The sequence below is a fragment of the Ascaphus truei genome, chromosome 3 (assembly GCF_040206685.1).
Source record: "Ascaphus truei isolate aAscTru1 chromosome 3, aAscTru1.hap1, whole genome shotgun sequence".
Taxonomy (NCBI): Eukaryota; Metazoa; Chordata; class Amphibia; order Anura; family Ascaphidae; genus Ascaphus; species Ascaphus truei.
In genome coordinates this window covers 363744755-363762360 of record NC_134485.1, presented here as the reverse complement: position 1 = coordinate 363762360, position 17606 = coordinate 363744755, and the positions used below count along the sequence as shown (strand labels likewise).

The following is a 17606-nucleotide window of genomic DNA, read 5'->3' as shown; positions in this document are numbered from 1 at the left end:
ATACACAGAATGTTAAAAAGTTTGGAGGAGATTTTAAACTAGGGTGAATGAAACAGATAACGAACTAAATAGAATAGATGAGGAAACAAGGGGTTATGGAGGTAGAATGGGGGAAAGTGCGAGTTTGACAAGCAGCGAGATCCGATTGCCAATTCTTGGAGTCAGGAAGGAATTTGTTTTTCCCCTTATGAGATTTCATTGGATGATATGACACTGGGGTTTTTTGTTTGCCTTTCTCTGGATCAATAAGTAAGTATAGATATAGGATAAAGTATCTGTTGTCTAAATTTAGCATTTGTTGAACTTGATGGACGTATGTCTTTTTTCAACCTCATTTACTATGTAAATATACATACACATATATACATATACCGCTCAATCCCGTTATAGCTCAATCCGCTACAACGCAAATCCGCTTATAACGCGGTCTGAGTGTGGCTCCCGAGATTTGAAAACCTTCATTTTGCTGTGCGAGGACTTACCGGCCTCTAGATCTCTCTCCTCTTTGCGGTCAGCTCTCTCCTAACTTCATAGGGCTGTGTCCACGTGCTCTCCTCTCTGCAGCAGTGTACTATGTACATAATTTATCAATTATTATTTAATTTTTATTATATTGTATAATTTATAAATTTTTTATTTAAATTTTTTATAATTGATAAATTATACCATATCATTCAGGAATCAAACCCTGGACCTTTCATATGCTAGCCCAATTCTGACCTCTACACCACAGGGACAGTGTGATGTCATAGACCTTAGAAATAAACTTAACATTTACAAATGGAATTGGAAATTGCTTGGAATAGACATAAGACTGATCAGGTTTCTTTCATATTTAGGATGAATAAGGCCCAATGTTTATATACATAGAGAAAAAGGGGTGCAGATTAGGTGGGCCAAGTGGTTTATATCTGCTGTCAAATTCTTGTTTCTTTTTTTGGAATTCTGACTATATAAAAAGTGGCACACAATTACTTATTTAAAATGTATGGAATATGATTGACATTTTGGTATCCATGTTTTTAGCTATGTTTATGTTTTCAAGGCATAATTTTTTTTTTTCAAACAGCCTACTCTACCCTCTCTCTGGCCTCCCATCTCCCTTTCTCCTCCTCTCCCCTCTCTCTGGCCTCCCCTCTCCCCCTCTCCCCTCTCTCTAGCTTCCGCTCCCCCTCTCCGGCTTGTCCTTTCCCCCCTCTCCCCTCCACGGCCAGTCCTCTCCCCTCCACGGCCTGTCCTCTTCCCTCCACGGCCTGTCCTCTTCCCTCCATGGCCTATCCTGTCCCCTCTCCGGCTTGTCCTCCCCGTCTCCCCAGACCCCCAGCCTGTCCTCTCTATCCCTCTCACTGACCTGTCCTCTGCCCAACCTGTCCCCTTCACCCTTCTCATACTACATTTCAGCTTACTTTACTCTGTTGGGGCTGTACTCTCACTGATCTTACACCCCATTCCTCCATTTTGGTTTTGCTATACTGACAACAATCAGCAGCTATTTTCTGGCCATGTTTGTGTGAGTTTTTTTCAATGGTTTGACCAGAGCCCCTTACTCGTGCCACACTCTTCCTCCCCCACCCCCTCTCATGTCTCACCCCCACCACCTCTCATGTCTCACCCCCACCACCTCATGTGTCTTTTCCTCCCTCCCCCTCATGTGTCTTTTCCTCCCTCCTCCTCATGTGTCTTTTCCTCCCTCCCACTCATGTGTCCACCCCTCCCTCCCCCTCATGTGTCCACCCCTCCCTCCCCCTCATGTGTCCACCCCTCCCTCCCCCTCATGTGCCTTCCCCTCCCCCCTCATGTGCCTTCCCCTCCCCCTGCCCCTCATGTGCCTTGCCCTCCCCCTCATGTGCCTTGCCCTCCACCTCATGTGCCTTGCCCTGCCCCCTCCCCCTCATGTGTCTTCCCCTCCCCCTCATGTCTTCCCCTCTCTCCCCCTGTTCCCTCCGCCTCGTGTGCCTTGCCCTCCCCCTCGTGTGCCTTGCCCTCCCCCTCGTGTGCCTTGCCCTCCCCATCGTGTGCCTTGCCCTCCCCATCGTGTGCCTTGCCCTCCCCATCGTGTGCCTTGCCCTCCCCCTCGTGTGCCTTGCCCTCCCCCTCGTGTGCCTTGCCCTCCCCCTCGTGTGCCTTGCCCTCCCCCTCGTGTGCCTTGCCCTCCCCCTCGTGTGCCTTGCCCTCCCCCTCCCCCGCATGTGCCTTGCCCTGCCCCCTCATGTCTTCCCCTCCCCCTCATGTCTTCCCCTCCTTCACCCTCATGTCTTCCCCTCCCTCCCCCTAATGTGTATTCCCCCTCATGTGTCTTCCCCCCGCCCCCTCATGTGTCTTCCCCCTGCCCCCTCATGTGTCTTCCCTCCCACCCCCTCATGTGTCTTCCCCCCACCCCCTCATGTGTCTTCCCTCCCTCCCCCTCATGTGTCTTCCCTCCCTCTCATGTGCCTTTTGCGTCTTCCCCTGCCCACTTCCCCCTCTCTCCTCTCCCCCTCCCTCCTCCCCCTCATGTGTCTTACCCTCCTCTCCCTCATGTGTCTTACCCTCCTCCACCTCATGTGTCTTACCCTCCTCCACCTCTTGTCTTTCCTCCCCCTTCCTCCTCATGTCTTCCCTCCCCATCATGTGCCTTTTTGTGTTCCCCCCGCCCCCCTCCACCTCATCTCTTCCCCCCAGAGGGTGAGCTGGTAAACATTATTGTGAGCTGGTACATTTAGTACTCAGTAATTTTCCATGTCTTTTTTTCTGGAATCTGGATGTGCAGTCTGTTTTAATTTGTCATGTCAATGGAAGCAGAAGTGCATTGAGATTCAATACTAGTTGTTCTGACTCCTACCTTTTTGTAGAACTACACAAATGTGACTTTTCCTTGTTGCTGCTGTTTAATCAGATGAAGAAGAAATGGGGGAATAGACACATTTGAAGGCGGTATAATAGATTTTAGTACATTTTGGACTTCCAGAGTCTCATGTGATATTACAAAACAAAGATAGCCACTACTGGTGAAAGTGGGCACAGCTTGGTTCTGCTATACTGATAACAACCGGCAGCTATTTTCTGGCCATATTTCTGTGTGGGTTCTTTCAGTGGTTTGCCCAGAGCACCTTACTCTGGAGGGGTAAGTGATGGACACATTCCTTTACATAGAATTTGTTGGCAGATAAGAACCACTTGACCCTCCGTGCCTGGCCATTGTCTTATCTGCTAGAAAACCGCAGACCCCATTTCATCCTTGCCTGTCTTTCGTATTTAGGATAGCTTTGTCTACTCTGAACATCTTTGAATTCCATTACTGCATGAGCTGTTTTTATCGTTGCCCATGGCCTATAATTGCTAATAGACCCACATTCAGAGGGACGGTTCAAGCTGGTTGGGACAACAACATTTAACAAATTTATAGACAACTTGCGTTTTTATGGTTTTCACTCAATTTAGTAACAAGTCTGAAGACGCTCATGAGTGAGAAGGAAGAAGGATAACTCTTTAAAGTTTCTGCAGAGAAGTGTTTACAGTGGCCAAAAGTGCCACAGCCACATGCTATTATCCAATAGGTCACCTCCATTTAGATGCCTTTTCAAAGCTGTTGTCATAAAGAATGTGTTTACGCCATCAGAAGCGTTTTTTGCGCTCATCTTTTCCAGACACCGATTCAAGTGAATACAGAACCACTTACTGAACATCAGCACTTCCATGGCACCATACCTCCTCTTCCCCCCCCCCCCCTGATTTTACTTACATCAAGGATTTGTGACATTACTTTTTAAACTGTTCAATGGACTGACTATTTGTTCATGGTAGTCAGGAAGGAAGATGCAGGCACACGGTCTTATTCTCCATGAAAATGTATTGTGCCAGTGAAACCAACGTCTCGGCAGGACAGAACTGCCTTTTTCAAGGTGAGGGCTCTGTCCTGCCGAGACGTTGGTTTCGCTGGCACAATACATTTTCATGGAGAATAAGACCGTGTGCCTGCATCTTCCTTCCTGACTACTCACCTTGGGAACCTTGGATCTCCCTGAATCAAGTGCACTGGCAGCTAAGTACCCCACCTCTATACCAGTTGATTGAGTGCGTGTACCACTCTTCTTTTGCTATTTGTTCATGGTAACCTTATCTATTTGGTAAAATCGTTTACAATTTTCTCCTTATACAGTATATGTGTATATACATATACATTTTTTTTAATGATATATGTTTAAATAGTCAAGTTTTTGTTTTTTTTATCAGTGGAAAATGTGTTTGCTGTACCTGACCCTCATTAATTTAAGCTCTCCGGGTTCCCGAGATAATTACTAGGGAAGGTGTCGCCGGCAGCACCTCCCGCCCCCTCCTTCCCCCCATTGGAAACTACATGGTGGTTTAAATCCTCCATGTTACGCAGGCCATCATGAAGCTGTAACGGTCATTGGCCCACATGGTGCAAGGATTTAAATGACTCCTTCACCCTAACTAACCTCCATTTTTTTTTAAAAACAGGATTGGAGTCTCAGGGGAATAAACGGGGAAGTGGGGGGAGTGTGGGTCTTCCGGAGTTGAATTTAACTATTTTCAGCTCTTGGGATCCCCCTCTGCCCCCCACCGGGACCCTCCTCCCCCACATACTACTTTTTAAAGGGGATTAAAATGATCATCCAATAGGAAGCCACATCTGATGCTGTTTGGGTCAGAAGGACACCCAGGTTTCCAAGTTGCAAAAAAAATAAAGCAAATAAAAAAATAACAGGGATAAAGAAAAGTAGGAGGAACTGCTGCTTTAAATATTAGTAACCGCCGGCACCTTTCTCAGTACGTATCCCGAGAACTCAGTGGTCCTTGGAGCTAAAATGAAATGGGGGGTGGGAGGGGGTGGGTTTGCAAGGCGGTAATTGCTCCTTTAACATTTGAAATGTACAGTAAGCTTGTGATGTTGAATTACTATTAAAGCATAGATATGTACCTACTCTAAGGGAAAGCTGTGGTAACCTAAATCAAAACTGTTTTGAATTATTTTCCATTGCTAGTTTTATAATGCCTTCCTTCTTACCTACCTTTCAGAAAATACAGCAAGGTGTAAATTAAAAAAAAAAAAAGAGTTGTCGTTTTTCAGCATGTTAATGACCTGTAATACTGTATATTTATGTTGGTATGTGCAGAATGGATACTGAGACATAAAGTATAATGCATATCTTTATATTTAGATGGAGCCCGACCCTCTCAGAAAGAAATAATTTCATTGCGAGCATTCATGTTGCTATTTCTCAAACAACTGATTCTTAAGGTAAATAATTTATCTGTTGACAAACTATATTTGCTTTGTTCACAAAGTACAAACCAGTCCTAAGTGACAGATTGGATTGTCAGACTTCAATCACTCAATGACATGGTCAGTGACGCGAACAAATCAAGCAGAGTTACCCAAATCTGTTTTTGTGCTTCGACTCATCCAGAAATAACTGAATTTTGTTTCTGAGACGACATCACACTCCTTCCTAGATGGTGCCTATCTTTGTTTTAAATGTGCAGGCCAACTTAAAATCAGAGTCAACTAATTGCAGTGATCTTATGTTACAATTATATATTTGATATCCATGGTAAAAAAAACCCCACATTATTTCAAAATAATTATTATTTACTGTGATGGGCTAACAACTACCATTCAAGCCAATCAATAATGCAATGTTCCCCATAGCAGGGTTAGTATGAGAGTGTGGTGGGTGTTCTTGTTTGGTCCGGCGCAGTAGTAAATGAATCAGGTATATGGACAGCTACTGTACTTTCTCATGCCTGCCAGCTAGTTACCACGTAAGAAGAGACTGCAAAGTCTGTTTTATCTGTAATCGTAAAGCAGATTTGACTGAAGGGAAATTAGAGAATAGCAGACTGTCTGATATAGATTTGCTTCAGAAATAGAGAATAGCACACCAGTCTTAAGTATATAAAACAAAATTCAACTTTTATTGACTAAATCAAAGTTTCGGTGCATTATTATATTACCCATGCAGTGCTTGTGCTTCATAATCGGGATATTGTTTTCTGAAGGACTTTGTATTCCTTTCGTGCAACAAATGTGCAATACACATTATAGTATATTTACAAAGGAGAACTAATTCCAAACATTAGTGGTCTCATTAAATTCACTTTAACCTGATAGACATTTTCACTAAAATAAATGTTTTCCGTTTTGATGGTGGCTGCTATGTTGGTGATTTGATGTTTACGATAGGTCTATAACAGCTTGGCAAATAAGGGGTTATGAATCTCAAAGTAACAAAGGAGGGAGGGGGAGTAGGTGGTATGATACCTTTTATTGGACCAACAAGTAGTTGAAATGTTACAAGCTTTCAAACCTTTTCATCGGGTATGGGAGAAATACACAAACACAATATTATATACAGTGTGTGCAAGAGGGATATCTGGTTACAATGGATGTAGACAGGAGGTGTGAAATAAGACTAGGTGGAAACAGTAGAGACATACTGTAAAAGGCTATTCTCTTTTGAAATGCAAAGGCGGCAAGTAGAACAAGACAGTGAATGTGATAAAATATCTATCAATATAAAAACCTAACTAATTTATGTTTGGTGATTTATATAAAGAATGTTATCAGGTAACAGTGCAAATGTCCTCACATACATATATATTCTGCACATATACACCATATATATCTATATCTATATATCTCAGATGCCAGGTACACACAATCAAATCAGATAAAAAATACTTAACGTAGAATGGGGTGCAGGCACATCCGCAGGTTTCCAACGTTTCAACGCTATTTCAGGACCCCTTCAGTGTGATGAAGGGGCCCTAAAATGGCTCAGAAACGTTGGATTCCTGTGAATATGGAATAAATCCCCTACTTGTTTAATTCAATCTACCTGTAGTGCTGTCTCTCCTTCCTTATGCGAGTTTGACAAAGTATGTCTTGGTTCGAAACTTCGCCCATTTTTGCTGGATTTTTTTTGTATGCTGATGGATTAAACTAACCTTGTATTCATAACTTTGAAGGAGTGCTGTAGATGTTTTACACACACACACACACACACACACACACACACACACACACACACACACACACACACACACACACACACACACACACACACACACACACACACACACACACACACACACACACACACACACACACCTGCCATACCCGACAAAGGACCATGAGAGCTTTGAAAGCTTGTAACATTTCAACTACTTGTTGGTCCAATAAAAGGTATATATCTACTCTCTCTCCCTCCTTTGTTACTACATGGAAGAGAGGATCAACAAGGGTATTCTCTTAAACATACTTTTCTGCATTAGCGGACACTGTTTTCTGTGAGTAATGCAATGTAGTAACAAAGCTGCTTAGACCGGTGTGAGTGTTGGGCATTTGTGTCTAGGCCTTCAGATCTGCTATTAGGGTGTGCTTAGATTATGACATGATACAAATGTATATCTGTTTAATATTGCTTTCATATTCCCACAATGATGATAATAAACATTATTTTAAAGGCAAGTGTTAATGGTGTAGCTTTCCATGTTTGTAAAATGTATTTATTTCCAAGATTTCTACACATCCGTAAACTTGTTCTTTTATTAGGATCGAGGTGTCAAGGAGGACGAGCTGCAGAGCATATTAAACTACTTGTTAACAATGCACGAGGTTAGTACTAAACTGGGTGTTCTGTTTTGGTTATGTTGCGGATATCCTTATTAGATATTGATCTAGCACTCTTTAGCCTGAAGGCACGTTACCATCAAATTCTACACAAAGGAGGAACAAAGCCATCTTTGTAAACGATCAGCATGCATGATTCTTTTTGTGTTTCCTTTCCGTGTGAATTTCCACACTAAGTGAAGACAGCCTCCTTGTAAGTACCATCCTCCAACTTTGTGTTGTGCATATAGCACGAGTGAAAGAGAATTGGCAGAAGAATGTATGTAATCTTTTTATGCTGATGTATTTTTCAAACAGAAACTGGGGTATAAAGATTGTATTTTTAATCTTACGTGAACCAGGGGCTCCACTGACATTCAGGGATCCCCCTGTTTCTGGAGAAGCAATCCCTGGGGAAACAATATGTCTGCCCGTGTCAGGGCTCCTTCCTGCGGCCCATAGGAAAGCTGGAATCAAAAAATTATGTTCTTGATTTTTGGTGACCCCCCAGCAACGGTGTTTATACAGTAGTCTGCTGCCTTTAAAGTATTTTTTTTTAACAAATATCTCTAGATACAAATATCTCCCGGTAAGGGGGAAGTCCAGCAGGGATTGCTGCTTTAAAAAAGCAATTCAGATTTACCCTTTGGAAAAATAAATAAATGTGGAAGTGTCACCAGTCAGTACTCCTGGGTGCCGTCTCCCCCAAATAGGAATGGTTTGAATGGATAAGTATGCATATGTGGATGCTAAGATGAATGCAAATGGATGCAATCATTAAAAGAAATGCTTCCTCAAAGAAACATCCATGCGGCACCGCTTCATTGTAACATGTCATTTATTCCAAAGCTTCGGTGATCCTCCGTGTCATGTAGACGCTGCGTGTATGAAGTAGGACACAAAATACATTGGGTCCAGCATCTCGCAGGTCATGCAGCCCTGGACTGTAATGTTCAATGAAGCTCTGGAAAAAAATGTCTGTTTTCATTAAGTGATGCCACGTGGATGTTTCTTTGAAGAGTTTGTGTATCTACCTGGAAGCGTGTCCTGCATCGACCACTCCATTGGTGGGTGGTGGAAAGGATCTGGAGCAAGACTACAAGCAGTCGGTGAGCTTTGTCTGAAGAAATGCCTCTTCTATATAGGTGTGACTCCCAGGGTAGTGATCATTATCGACATACACCAGAGGTCCAAACAATTCAGATACTGGTATAAAAATCCCCCCCCCCCCCAAAAAAAACCCCAGTAGTATCTCTGACCAGACTGCTTATGACATATCAAGAAACTATCTTTGGTAACTGATGACTTTTTATTGGAGAAATATGAGTGAAACGTAAGGCCGAGTCCATAGAAGGACAGGCTGACAGGCTGTGCTGAGGCGTGCGGACGCTCAGCGCTGAGCCCCTGCATCCTCAATGAGGATGCCTTGAGAGGGGGCTCGCGCGAGCGTCCGCAGGCGTGCTCAGGCTTTGGAGTTTTCAGCCGAGCGCCAAGCTGTTTTTCAGCGCGTTGTCGGCTGAAAACCTCCAATGAGAGCGGGGCTGCGTCAACGTCACGGTGCCGTGACGTCGACATCAGTGCGTCGCGGGCGATTGGCCCAGCGACGTCACTGCCCCGCCTCCCTCAGTCTCCCCCCACCTCCGATCGCGGACGCTGGCTCGCCTGTATGTGCATGGAATCGCACAGCTTCTGCAGGCGAGCCTCAGCGTCAGCGCGGTGCAGCACGGCTCCCCCCCTCTATGGCCCGGGCCTAAGTGTTGTTATTGTATCTACATGTGAAGAAGATATTTTTTATTTCTAAAATGCTTGTATACAACAATCTACGAAGAACTCACATGATGCTACAAGATGAATCACAGACAGAATGACTGCAAACCGCTACAAATTCATATAGTAGGGACATGGATCTGGTGCTCAGACACACATCCGTCTGGTACTGAGGTCATCAAACATCAAACTGACAGACGATGATGAAGCGTTACTAGCGTGAAACGCGTTGTTTGTTGCTGCCGCTGTAGGGGTTGCTTCTATGATACCATAAAGTATTTTTATTTTTATAAGTGAGCCTCCTCTGGATCGTTTTTGCATACTGGATAGTGCTCCATTTTTCTCTCCTTGTTGCTACAAATTCATATTTCCAAACGGTTTAATTTAAGGCCTTTAAGGTACGCTGTAAGAGTAAGCAGCATGAATACATTGTAAAGCTTAGTGAAGTGTATTTGCCAGAAAATAATTAAGTTTTAGTACATTGTACAAACAGAATTTCCAAAATACCTCTCTTGAAATGGTACGCATGTTATAGGTCTTAGTTTATGCAAATATTGTGGGTTTGCATTACAGGACGAGAATATTCATGATGTTCTGCAGCTGTTAGTGGCTCTAATGTCTGAACATCCGGCATCAATGATACCTGCATTTGATCAGAGGAATGGAATAAGGTAAGATAACAAGCAAATATATGAATTGGCAAATTTCACTTGTATACAGATCTTCAGAAATGTTATGTTCTTAGAGGAGACTTTGTTTATTTAGTATGAAAACAATATATTTTTTACATTATTTTTTTGAAGGTCATCTACCAGGCAGTGTGTGGTAGTGGTAAAGGTGCAGTCCTTTAATTTGGAGTACCAGGTTGCAGTACCAACTTCTTGTGACCTTGTCCAATGAACTTTTAATTTTCTTCAAACTGCATACAATAGGGGATAATAACTTATGTATTTCATTTTTTTTTTTAAAGCAATGTACTGTACAAGGTGCCTGCTTTATAATCAAACTAGCTCAGAAACCTTGTTTCAAAATGGTGCTCCTAAATTCAGATCAAATATGTCTCCTTGGTCTAATATGTATGTACACTAAACCTACAGTATGTATAGCAATATTAGCTGACAGATCAGTTAAACGTCTACAATATAGATCCTTAACAGATGGTGTCAGCAACGTATACAGGAATACCCAAAAGTGCAAACATTAAACATCATTAAACATTAATGCATCAAATATAGTGAAAGTGCTAACTGAGAAATGCACCAGCTTAAAACAGTGCTCAAAATATAGGAAAAGTGCAATTTAGTAGATGTAAATATATTGTGAATATAAAAGTGAATATAAAAATGGAAAAAATTCAGTGATTAATATAACATAGGTGAAGCAAAGAAAAATAAATTGTTGGTAATAATAATAATTTATTCTTGTATAGCGCTGCTAATATTACGGAGCGCTTTAGAGAAACATTTTGCAGAGACAGTCCCTGCCCCGTGGAGGTAACAGTCTATGTTTTTGGTACCTGAGGCACAGGGAGATAAAGTGACTTGCCCAAGGTCACAAGGAGCTGACACCGGAAATTCAACCAGGTTCCCCTGCTTCAAACTCAGTGTCAGTCAGTGTCTTTACTCACTGAGCTGCTCCTTCTCTCTTGGTACACAAACTTTGCTGCTTAAACCATGTGAGGAACTGTTCCCAGAGTTCTTCCTAGATATCAATTTTTATTCTAAATCAGGGGAGCGCATCAGGAATAAAAGGAGATGGACAAAATATAACATAATACGTTCTAGATATGATGAGAGGTATCAGAGCCTGATTGAGTACGGCTACTCACATTTCACCGAATTAAAATCTGCGTTTCCCAATATGTGGCAGTAGCAATATGTATAGTCTAGTCCAGGGGTGCACAAAGTTTTTAACCTGCCCCCCCCCTGCCTGCTTACCTCTTGGCTCGCGCCCCCCCCCCTCCTCCTCGGCTCCGGCGTGAAATGAGGTAGTGGGGTCATGTGATGTCATGTTAACGCGCCATCACATGGCAACGCGCCATCACATGACCACGCCGCGTCATTTGATGCCGGTTACCATGGAGACGCGCCACCGAAGAAGAGCAGGAGAAGCTGCAGAGGCCTTACGCGGTCCACGGCATTTAATTTAAATACCTTGGGCGAGAGCGCGGGACCACTGTAGCCGCTGCGCCTTACCTGGACGTCATGACGCCGGTGAGGGGGGGGGGGCGTGGGGGTGACGTGACCGCCGGCAGGGGGGCGTAGGGAAAAAAAGTTTGCCCCCCCCCTGGACTAAACCATACATATTGCTACTGCCACGTATTGGGGAAAATTGTGAGCAGCCGTACTCAATCAGGCTCTGAGACCTCTCAGATCTAGAATATATTACGCTATATTGTGTCCACCTCCTTTTATTCCTGGGGCCTGATGCGCTCCCCTGATTTAGAAGGAAACTAATACTAAAACGCGTAGGATCATGATTCTATATCGGTTGGAATTATGTTATAATGTGAGTGTTTTTATGGTGTTTTGGCCACTTCCTTTATGATGGTGTTTGCTTTACTAACCTTAAGTTTGAACAACTGATTAAATAGGCTTTTATTTGATTAATAGGTGTATGGGTTATAGTCACCAAGATATAAGTGCTATTGAAAATATACTTCATTATCTATACCATCAGGAATTATATTGGTTGAATGTGTATAGCTAAATGAGGCCCTGTTTTTGTGTCTACTGATTGTAATTCATTTACAGGCAGTTCCTTGGTCAGTGTTCTAACATATGTTGTTTTGTGTCTTTAGGGTGATTTATAAATTATTAGCTTCTAAAAGTGAAAGTATCCGTGTGCAAGCACTGAAGGTTCTGGGATATTTCCTAAAGCACTTGGGCCACAAGTAAGTTTTATTGGATACACAATAAATTGACTTGATGTGTTCACCTTGATCTTTTCTTCTTTGTCTTTTGTATCAATATACTATAGTTTACATGCTACATGCAGAGCTATGGAAGTTAAAAGCCTAAAATAATTACCCGTGCCATATAAATGAAAGATTTTTAATTATAATAAAATTGTTATACTAATCCAACAACTGTATTGGGCATGTTTGTGTCTGCCATGAGGCTTATACTTGCCATTCCAATATTATTTGTGAATGCTAAATCCATTCCTTTGTCATATACCGTATCTCATTTTTTTTTTGTGATTGTCGAGCGAGAAGATAAATTGGGGGTTTCTGTGAACTGTTTGAAATCTTTTCAACCATGTCAGGGAAAAAATCACACAAAATAAAGGAGTTTGTAAAAAAAAAATTTGTATTTTGTCCTAAAATTAGGGTAAATACATGTTTTATATATATATAACGGTAGTCAACTCAACAAGAGTAAACAAAGGACAGCACTAAGTGGTAGATGAAAAAACCTGTATTCAAAGTAGACAGCAGCACAAACAAGACCAATGGTCCTCACAGGGACCTTCCTCGGGGCAGTGCAGAAGGCAGAAGGTCCCTGTGAGGACCGAAACGTTGGTCTTGTTTGTGCTGCTGTCTACTTTGAATACAGGTTTTTTCATCTACCACAGAGTGCTGTCCTTTGTTTACTGTTGTTGAGTCGACTACTGTTTTCTATTTTATCCCTATGGGACATGCACCACAACTATTGTTTTGTATTTGGAGTGCCAACTGTCTCTCTATTTTATATATATATATATATATATATGTATATATATATATATATATATATTTTTTTTTTTTAAACAAATCTAAGTGCAACAAGTTTAAAGCAGCAAACCCGCTTAAGCACCGGTTTAGTTACTGGTCTCCTCTCCTTTTGGGAATTCATTATGACTTGGCAGCCAAACCTTGCGGGTCTTGCAGCCATGTTAGACAGCCGTTGAAATGCCGTGAAAAAACACCGCTAACTAAACCAGTAAGTGTATCTGGAACTGGTGATCCCTGGGGCAAAAAGAAATCATCTCTAGAGGACCCCTAAGTCGAATGCTGTTTAAAAAGAGAAAAACAGTTAATTTGTTGCAATTGTTGCTTTAAACAATTATGTAGAATTTACCTCATATTGCACAAATATATATATATATATATATATATATATATATATATATATATATATATCATACAGAAATAATACCACATCAAAACAACCAATGTAGATAAATACTGTCTAAACCAAAACTGCGTGTTCCTGAAAATAACAGGATACCTCTGCTGGCGGTGCTAGAGGGATGAGTAGCGTATGCAAACACAAAAAGAAAAAGGAAACCTCATTGAAAGCACTCAGACATGTAATACAAAATAAAGATAATTTATTAGATCAATAAAATAAAAACACAAAAAATAATGAGCATATGAAAAATAATAAACAAGAAAACTGACTGAAACCCTGATTGCTGGACTCAAAAAATGAAGGACAAATAAGAGGGGACTAGCAAATAAAACACAGAAACAGAGAGGAGAATACAAAAAAATTTAAAACCTTAATCTATAAAACCACCATGGGGACAGATGTACCCATAGTGATTAATAACCGTCCGGTTATCACAAGAAGGAGATGTGGCATACTCAAAACTGTGTACCAATAACATACTGACAGTGCTGGAGAAGGCAATGAGTGGTGTAGAGTAGCGTCCTGGATAGGGTCACCCCAGCCGGGGTGAATCACCACATGTCAGCAAAGTCCAACCCGATGTTAATAGAGTCCAACAGAGACAGCGATCAGCGTCAGTATCAGAAAAGCACCACTAAGCGTTTCGCCCTTACGGGCTTCTTCCCCAGGTGGCCGTTGCCTTCTCCAGCACTGTCTTTACTCTGGTTTTCACTTATGCTTTAGCAGCCTATACCAGTTACTGTACTGGCTTCTAGTGCTTCGCTATTTGAATGACCAGTTCTCTGTGCATTATTGTACTTTGTACTATGGGATTTTGTTGGGTCAATAAATTATCATTCCCCTTTCTCATGCGGGCTACATTTGCAGCTTAGAGTTTAATAGGGGTCTGTTTCAGTGCTTTTACATATCTGATTAGGCAGGTTTAGTGTTATGATTGTGTTCATCTGTGTATGCTGATTTTTGTACTGGTGGGTTTTTTATTTGTTTGTACACAGTTTTGCGTAAGGGTTATGCCATATCTCCTTCTTGTGATAACCGTCCGGTTATTAATCACTATGGGTACATTTGTCCCCATGGTAGTTTTATAGATGAAGGGTTTTTTTGGTATTCTCCTCTCTGTTTCTGTGTTTCATTTGCTAGTCCCCCTCTTTTTTGTCCTTCATTTTTTTGAGTCCAGCAGTCAGGGTTAGAAAAAGTGAGGGGTACAGTGGTTTGTACTCCAAAAGAAATTCACTCAAATGCACACTACCTAAATTTAAAATTTAACCTTTAATAGCTACTACTTAAAACAGCCGGAGTGAGCAAACGAGCCCTGAGGAAGCTCCGTAGTAGGAGGGAAACGCGCGTTTGGACGCGTGTTGATGATGTCAGTCCCCTTCATGGGGTTGTTTTAATACAGTACTTGTCAGCCGTTCATTAGATTAGCCATATATATAAAAATTAGGGCAGTGGCCAGGCAGGATTTGCTGCATTAGGTTAAGACCTGATTAGGAGGCCATACTAATAGCCCCCATGATGTGTACTATCTATCAGGCTCATCAGTGAAGTAGTGGGCTCGTTTGCTCACTCCGGCTGTGTGCACCCTAGCAGCCTCCTATCTTCCAGTTTTAATAATATACTGGAACATTCAAACATTAGAGACTGCTTATCTGCACTAGTTACTTTATTTAATTTATTTTTAAACGTTATCACATTTTCAAATTGGTAATATATGTTTTAAGTAGTAGCTATTAAAGGTTAAATTTTAAATGTAGGTAGTGTGCATTTGAGTGAATTTCTTTTGGAGTACAAACCACTGTACCCCTCACTTTTTCTGATTCACTTCAGTTCACAGTTGCACCTACTTTTCATTATCAATTGAATTTATTACTATTATAATTTTTCAACACAATTAGTATGGTTTAGTTGATCACTCCCTTATCCCCTTCTTTTGTTCAGCAGTCAGGGTTTCAGTCAGTTTTCTTGTTTATTATTTTTCATATGCTCATTATTTTTTGAGCATTTTTATTTTATTGATCTAATAAATTATCTTTATTTCGTATTTTTTGTATTACATGTCTGAGTGCTTTCAATGAGGTTTCCTTTTTCCTTTTTGTGTTTGTGTGTGTGTATATATATATATATATATATATATATATATATATATATATATATATATATATATTTATACTTAGAGGAAGTACATGTAGATAAAACTACTAATTCTCATTTTTTCTGTTTTGTCATACTCCTTGTTCTTGCAGGCGGAAGGTTGAAATCATGCACACCCACAGTCTCTTCACTCTGCTCGGGGAAAGATTGATGCTCCATACGAATACTGTAACGGTTACAACATATAACACCCTATATGAGGTACACACTTTGATCTATTGCATAGCATAATATTTGCCTTTTACTGTGGAGAAGAATTCTTTGTTATTTGGGTTTTAGGGCAATGCAGTAGATGCTTCAAAATATTGCAGTGCTAGTGTTTCAAGTTGTTTTATCTATGAGGAGTGATTTATTGAGGCTGTGCACTAATATATGTAGAATAATTATATGCAGTGCGTGTATTCCCTGTGCAGGTAAATTCTTTGCCAAATATTACATTCTGCGTTTACACTGTATATAATGGAATTGTTTATTGATCCATTTGCAAAAGTCAACGATGATATTGTTTGAAACTTTGCTTGCTCAGCATTATTTGCTGCAAATAAACCCCCACCCAGCTCATACATTCTCTTTTTGCTCTAGCTCTAACGCCTATTGTTTGTGATTACTTTTAGTTTATCTTTAATATTGTTTGGCACTCCTTTGTGGCAGATGTTATAACAGTCTTTGCCAATATCCTTTATTGTTTGATTCATATTTAGCGGGCATGGCACCACAGGTTTACTGTATCTTGCTGTCCCTTCACCCCGTTATCCTCTGATCCTCTCTAAATAACTTAGATTGAGGGGGTTCTTTTTAGTCCCGCATATATTCTAAGTGGCACATTTTAAAATATTGGTTTAAGTATCTTTTAATTACCTTTTTTTTGGTTCTCAAATGATTTGTGCTTTCTGTGAAGGCTTTGGGATATAAATCACGTAAACCAACAAGCCAACATTCATCTATTTTTCTCCCCCTAAAATAATAATCACTGCCATTATTTCAATTTGGTCCTATTGCACGGTGCTTTTCAATTATGTTTGTTTTTTATCAGAAAATTTATTGTGCTTTTTCATACAGTATGCATACTGGGCTACATATTGAAAAGTGTATTTGTATTTATTTTTTTACTCGTGTAATTTACATGGATGTTGTTTTGCAAGTAAGGAATGCAATCCATATTTACTCCATAGTGTGATGTCTGCCACAAAGGTTACCCACCACACTTGGTATCCTGTATTTCATATTGACCCACCATAAAACACCATTTAAACACACTCCTGTAATTCCTTCTAAAAATATTGGTTTTTCCAACTTCATATTTCGTTCCCCTCTGCTCGTTGCTTGACAAACATCCATTTTGCCGATGAATCGCAGATCAGAAATGTGGTCCTAAAAGCTAGTGTAGTACGGGATATACTGTATGATGAAGTTTTATGTTCGTTTAATCAAAGGCACATAAAGTGCTAAGAAACCAGTTTTCTTGGAACCAATATGTCTTTAACAATTATAAATTACATGACACAAAAATAAATTGGCGACATTAATCTCAATAATTACTTTCCATAGCTGTTCAGCTCCCCGGTCTTGATGAAACCACAGAGTGCCAGCCAAAGAAAATTGCTGTGTTGGCTTCTAGTGAAAGTTTATCCATCTTGAAATGTTGTCGTTAAAAGGGCTCTTTTTTCCTCATATGTCCACCTCTCGTGTTGTGATTAATTGTAACAGAAGTAGTTCAGCAATCGGGAAGGTTGGACCCTGCATAGACTGTGGTTGATGTCTGTCAGATATGAGATATTTCACTCGTGCATACTGTATGTGTACACTCCCTTAAAAAAAAAACGCACATACACGCATGCCCCATGTTATAAATCAATATTAATGTATTTGAGGGCTAAAACAAATAACGGTACACTCCAAAACAGTCACGATTGGAAATCTGATTGCATGTAATTACCACACTGGCAGAAAAAGATATA

The 17606-nt window shown here is 40.9% G+C and overlaps 1 protein-coding gene across 9 annotated transcripts in view; it reads left to right on the top strand.

Moving 5' to 3' along the window:
* The window catches only part of NBEA (neurobeachin), a 714827-nt gene that overhangs the window by 286298 nt on the left and 410923 nt on the right, over window positions 1-17606 (top strand). For all 9 annotated transcript variants that reach the window (XM_075592121.1, XM_075592113.1, XM_075592110.1 and 6 more), the window contains exons 14-18: window positions 5163-5242; window positions 7559-7621; window positions 9956-10053; window positions 12183-12275; window positions 15741-15849. In XM_075592121.1, coding sequence (XP_075448236.1) covers window positions 5163-5242; window positions 7559-7621; window positions 9956-10053; window positions 12183-12275; window positions 15741-15849 — 443 coding nt within the window. The remainder of the gene's footprint in view (window positions 1-5162; window positions 5243-7558; window positions 7622-9955; window positions 10054-12182; window positions 12276-15740; window positions 15850-17606) is intronic.